Genomic DNA, 6,053 nt, shown 5'->3' on the forward strand with positions numbered 1-6,053 from the left:
TCACGTATGCACGTGTATATATGCATATGATATCGTCATTTTCATTTTGATCCCACGCCATATATATATATACAAATCTAAACTTTTTTTCCCAGCAGAATTCCAGAAAAACTCGCGCAATTTCTTGAATGCGAGGAGCCCGCTAAAGTCTGCCTTTGTCAGATGCCTCCCCGCAAATTAGGAACCATTGTGGGCTGCAAGTGCAGGAGTACAGGCTGTTTGGGACAAGGGAGGTAGTTGGACAAGAGGTGTGGATTTTGTACTTACACCTATGAGTGTGGGTGTTTCCTTACCGTCCATTTATTACTCAAGATTCGTGCTCACCATGGTAGATGAATTCATTTGTTTCCTCTTTATATCCGAATCTCAAAGCACAACGACGAAAACATCCACATCCGTGCATGTAAGTACAAAATCATTTCCCCTGGCCAAGTAGCCTTTATTCAGCCATGGAAGCACCTACGAAAGCATACATGCATTCTTTGGATTGGATGCTTGATTAGTATAATTTTCTTCCTTGAGATCTTGTGAGCCCGCCCATACCAACATACCTTCAATTTGGTGTCCTTGGACTCTGGTGCTCTTCAACTAAATACAACTTAGTACAACGTAGAAGAATGAATTTATACGATTTAATAAATATTTAACAATTAACACATTTTCTGCTTAGGTGATAAGTTTGTGTTTTTCTTATAGGTCCTTCCTATTTGTTTCATTCTTGAAAGTGTTGTATAGATACCATTATTTTTTTATCCTTTATGAGGAAGTTGTTGTTCACTTAACATCAGAATCAATCGAAGAACCGAGCTATCGTCGGTGGCGCATTTTCTACGTATTGCTTAACAACCATTTTTGATAGACCGTAATTCGCTATCTTGTTATTTTTATGGCCGGAAAGAACCTACTAATTTTAAACAAGAGTGTCAAATATTTCAGATACTTTCTTTATTCTTGTGCAGAACCATGAAGAAGATACATAAGCAGGCAACACAAGTTGGTAACAAACACGCCGAGGTCTATATTTAACTTCATAAGTCCACACCCAGCTTGCTCTAGCATACCACTGAGGTTGGAGCAGTTTTATTCGATCGGGGAGAAAGCAGCATTATTATGTATGATCCCTCATTCCTGACTTAGTTGTAGGCGTTCGGGTTGGCGATGAGATAGGCCTCAACGGTCTTGAACATTTCGGCAGCAGACTCCTTGGCCTTGAGCATCATGTCGTTAGCCTGCACGTCCTTGGATGTGCATTCCACAATTGCCACACTCCCACCGTTGGCTGTTGGCTTCATCTTGATGTTCCACGTGGATGTCTCAACACCGTCACACTCGATGGTGTATTTGCACTCGCACTTGTCCACGTCGAGGAACTCGACCTTCTTCTTCATGGCGTTGAAGGGCACGGCTGCACGGCCAACTTCTTGTTATCTTTCGAACATGTGTGCTAGACAGCAGGTGACATAAATGTATATCATATATATGGTATGCGTACCTGAGCCACAATTGTAGTGTCTGACGGTGCCGGTGCCACCATCTCCCTCAACATGGTGGGCGTTGTCGATGACGTGTGGGGCGAGCTTGGGTGCTAGAGTATGCCAATCCATGACACATGCACGGAACTTGCGCGGCGCAGACACCTTTGACTCGAGCTCGAGGGTCCAGCTGTTAGTGGAGGCCATTGATGTGATTATCAAGTACAACGGAGTGCAGATGGTGTAAGATGAGACTATCGTACCAATAGAAGATGTGGTGTGTGAAGACTGCCTAGAGAGAGGAAATGAACGCTTTAAATAGATGAAGAATCTATTGGTGAAGCTAGGCCCATCTAGTAATTTCCAAATTGGATGGCACCGTCGGCCAATCGATTGACCTGAATGCACACTCTAGAAAGCTTTGTGCCTTGTTAATGTTTAATTAGTTACAGAGACAAATGCATGCCAGATTAATCAAAAAATAAGAAAAAGAGAAGAATGGGCGATCTTGATTAAAACCAAAATACGGTACGCTTCCTCATCAAGTACATATTTGATACAAATAATTTTCTATACACTTTTACTTATCTTTCCTAACATCTAATGTGTAGCGACAACTAAGCTAAGTAAGAGCTAGCCACAGGGGGCATGGTGTTTTTTCTACTGGGTGCATATGCTCCTTTATTTGAAATGCACTTTAAAAATATTAAAATGTGTCAAAATTTTAAAACAAAATGATGCGCGTATATATATATATATATATATATTCATACCCTACTTTCTCACGAAGTTGTTTGAAGAAACAATGAATTATTGTGTGCCCCCTGCAAAAAAGAAAAAAAATTGGAGCTAAAATATAGCTTTTAAGAAGCATTTTTTGTCTTTTTTCACAGGCTACGAAGAACTTCAGTTTTTTACGAAGCTTTTAGCAAGCACATAGAATGTCGAGATATACATGCCAAATTTTCGTCCTAATTTCTTTAGCATTTCAAAATACATTTTCTAGGTAAAGGGGGCATATGCACCGAGATCAAATGTGCATTTCCGCTAGCCACAGGGAAAAGTTATAATTTACATCGAAATATATTAGCTTTAGTTCGCCCAAATTACGCGGGCCATCAAGGTAGATAATGAATAGAGAAGAGTTCACATCTGGATTTTTTTAAAGGAAAAGATTCATAAGGATGCATCAAATGTTAATATATGTATCACATCTTTTGTAGTGGTGTGATGTGTAAGCTAGATTGCAGCCAATGTGAACTGATGATAGAGACGTTTTTAAATATGGATCTTTTTCATCTTTCAAAAAATAAGATAAGCCCTATCCTCTGCGATGATTGATTCATATCCAGCCAAATAGCCGTTGTGTGCATATCAAGATGTATTCATTGTACGGCCCTGATAAGAGCTTGCAACTTGCAAGCGCGTGCTGGCCACATACTACATGGCATAGCGCCGAAAGCACACAATCTTGAGTTTTCTTGTTCGAGTCTTGTGACGAGGCTATGCATGCCACTGTTCAGTGATGAGGAGTAGGCTGAGTAGACACCCGTAGCTTAACTTCGATTTGAGAAAACGTTTTATCTGAGCTACTGTTTTGGAGTGACCTCCATCGACCGATACATCAGTCCATTATGTCGACACCTCCTAACAACTGACTGCAGGGGAGAAGAGTTTGCCAGCAGGTAGAGCCTACATCAGATGCTCCTCTGATCCTCTCATGCCGACTCGCTCGACGACAACGTCATGGACGAGGGGCCGGGGCTGGAGCACCTGCACTATGTGTACAACGTCTAGCCGGGGATCTACCACCGGCCGGGACATGCATCAAACATATTCCTGAAGACAAGTACATGCTTAAGAGCATCTCCAGTCGCGTTCCCCAAACGGCGTTTGGGGGACGGCGGACAAGAAATGGGGAAAAAAACTGTCCAGTCGCGTCCCCCAAAGCTAATTAAAGCCTCATTTTGTGTCCGGCGTCCCCGGTAGAGACTCTATGTATAGAGTCTCTACCGGGACGCCGGACACAAATGAGAGCCCATATGCATGCATACAGCCCCTGGTCTCCACATGCTGTCTCTTTCCCCACACTTTCTCTCACCTACTTTTCCCATATGGGGTGGTCCCCTTTATTAAAATGCATGCATCCGGACGCTGTTTGAGGGACGCGGCTGGAAAGGGCCTCTTTTTTGTACAGATTTTTGGTCTCTTTTTGTCCGGCGCGGTCTCAAACGTGCTCCAAATCATTTATGCCGGACGCTTTTTGAGGGACGTGACTGGAGATGCTCTAAGTGCTGGATGCAGCGAGATTGATGTTAATCTGTGTTTTGGAAGTTGGAATATCAATCATAGACGTAGTACTGCTGCTATATTTTGCGTACGCTGCAAAGATATTGTTGACGTCAGAAACCCACTGGCGGGCAGAGACGGGCAACACAGTAGAGCCGGGAACAACTAGGGCTGCGGCTGGCCCCAGTCCCTCAGAGCGACGGCCCGCAAAGCCTCCTGGTCACTCGTCCGATGCAATCGCAAGGGCGTGCCACCCGACCTATACCGGTCGGGGAAGGTGTTGGATGATGCCTCGCTTAGTTTCCGCATGGCATACACGTAAACATTAAATACGAGCCTCGATCGGCTCTCGGGTTGTCTCGTGAATCGGCTCAAAGAGCCGATCCACCCATGATTCGTACAAGGTGTCCGAATATATGGTGGTCCTGCTTGATCAAGATAAAGCTAATAAGATCTACGACGATTTAGGGTTTTCACCGCATAATCGGATCATCCTACTCACGATTGGGCCTCGCGCTCGCGCACGGTGGCCAGTAAGCCGATCCTAGACGAGGGCCTAAAAACCAACACGAGGTTGATCCCGGAACATCCTTTCTAGGGCTAGCAAACGTCACCCTACACGCCGCTGTATCCTCCAACCCTTTGTAAGGCCTAACTATTGCGGATATTAAACTAATCCTTGACGAACAAGGAGCAACCGTAACAGATCGGATCTACTAAACTATGATCAAGCGGGGTGCCGCCCCTACACCTAAGATAGGTGTAAGGGCGGCTAGATGCATGAGGGTTGCACTACGACAGCATATGATACGAAGAACAATGCAAACCCTAACACATCTAAGATAACTACGCTGCTCGCCATCAAAAAGGCTTCAGCACGAGCAACGCATGAACAACGAGATAGGCTTGTCGCTGCCTAGATCGCAAGATGCGATCTAGGCAGCATGGTGCTTACCGGAGAAACCCTCGAGACGAAGGAGTTGGCGATGCGCCGAGATTTGTTTGTGTTGAACGTTGGTTGTTGTTTATTCCATAAACCCTAGATACATATTTATAGTCCAAGGGACTTTCTAATTTAGGCGTGCACCTAACCGTGCACAGGTAAAACTCTAACTAACCGACACGTATCCTAATATATTACAGATACACGGGCCAACTAGCCCAAACTTTGCATGTAAGGCCGATTCACGTATTTCTTCTATATATATATCTTCAAATCCATCTTGATCGCGGCCCACCTCTGACTCTGTCAAATTCTGGTGATAACACATGCCCCCCTGGTTTTGGAAATGACATTTCCAAAATCATTACGCTTTTCTTTCGTCGGGTCATGTCGCGGCGGAGCGGAGCCGCCGCAGAATCTTCCATCATTACGCCTCGCCTCCTGGGCTTCTCTGTATGAATTGACAATTTCGGCATCACGTCCTCGAGAACCGTCATAGCATTAAATCTCCACTACACTCCTTTTATTTATCTGTGCCAAACGATTCACCACTCCATCCCCTTGCTCTGCTCTGCCCACCAACGCCAAAAAACCCTCTTCCCCCACAGCCATGTCTTCCTCTTCCTCCTCTGCTTCAGGCCTCCCTCTCCAATCGTCGCCGAAGAACAAGGAAGAGGACGACCCCCGCTCCGGGGCGAACCCCATCCCCTCTGACAAGGAGAAGAAAGAAGGAGAAGCAGAGAAGACCAAGGTCTCCCCCTCCGCCAGGCTCCCATCGAAGAAGCGCTCCCGTATGTGGGCGGACAGCGAGGACGACGACGACGACGAGGAAGGAGAAGATGAGGAGGAGGAAGATGATTCCTCCTCCTCCGCTGGGTATCCTCCAACGAAGCGCTTCCGCAGCTGGGCGGATAGCGAGGGTGATGATGATGACGAGGAGGAGGAGGAAGCCCAGCCGACGGCTGGGACAGCAGCGGCGAGGACTTCTCCGGCAGTAGCGCCGATGGCGACGCCGACGACGACGCTAGCGAGGAGTAGTTATGTAGGACTAGTAGTCCCTTGAGCAATCGGCTCTTCTTTTGTTCTTCTTTTGAGCAATCGGCTCTTCATTGTAAGGAATCCCAATATTAATGAAGAATTTCCTTTTAACTTGATTTCGCCGATTTCTTTTATGCTGATTTAGCCGATTTTGCCTCACCTGACCTTGTCGACTGTTGGCCTAATTCATGCTTAATGACTGATGGCAACGCATCAGTTTCTTATGATAATCTGCGAGACAGGCCAATTCAGTTATCCCTCCAAGCTAGCCAACTCTGCCGATGAAGATGGCACGGCCGATCTTAGTAGGC

General features: G+C 45.7%; 1 protein-coding gene across 1 annotated transcript; it reads right to left on the minus strand.

The window, feature by feature from the left end:
* Positions 1–1,019: 1,019 nt before the first annotated feature.
* LOC124688877 (pathogenesis-related protein 1-like) lies at positions 1,020–1,689 on the minus strand. Its single transcript, XM_047222494.1, has 2 exons — positions 1,493–1,689; positions 1,020–1,405 (listed from the first exon to the last, which is right to left on the minus strand). The coding sequence occupies exons 1-2, from the start codon at positions 1,677–1,679 to the stop codon at positions 1,134–1,136; spliced, it is 459 nt and encodes a 152-aa protein (XP_047078450.1). The 5' UTR covers positions 1,680–1,689; the 3' UTR covers positions 1,020–1,133.
* Positions 1,690–6,053: the final 4,364 nt, after the last annotated feature.

This window comes from Lolium rigidum, chromosome 2 (assembly GCF_022539505.1).
Source record: "Lolium rigidum isolate FL_2022 chromosome 2, APGP_CSIRO_Lrig_0.1, whole genome shotgun sequence".
NCBI classification, from domain to species: domain Eukaryota; kingdom Viridiplantae; phylum Streptophyta; class Magnoliopsida; order Poales; family Poaceae; genus Lolium; species Lolium rigidum.

Coding starts and splice junctions, on each gene's coding strand:
- LOC124688877 (XM_047222494.1), bottom strand. CDS start 1,679: ATGGCCTCCACTAACAGCTGGACCCTCGAGCTCGAGTCAAAGGTGTCT. Junction 1,406..1,492: donor ACACTACAATTGTGGCTCAG/GTACGCATACCA, acceptor TTGGCCGTGCAG/CCGTGCCCTTCAACGCCATG.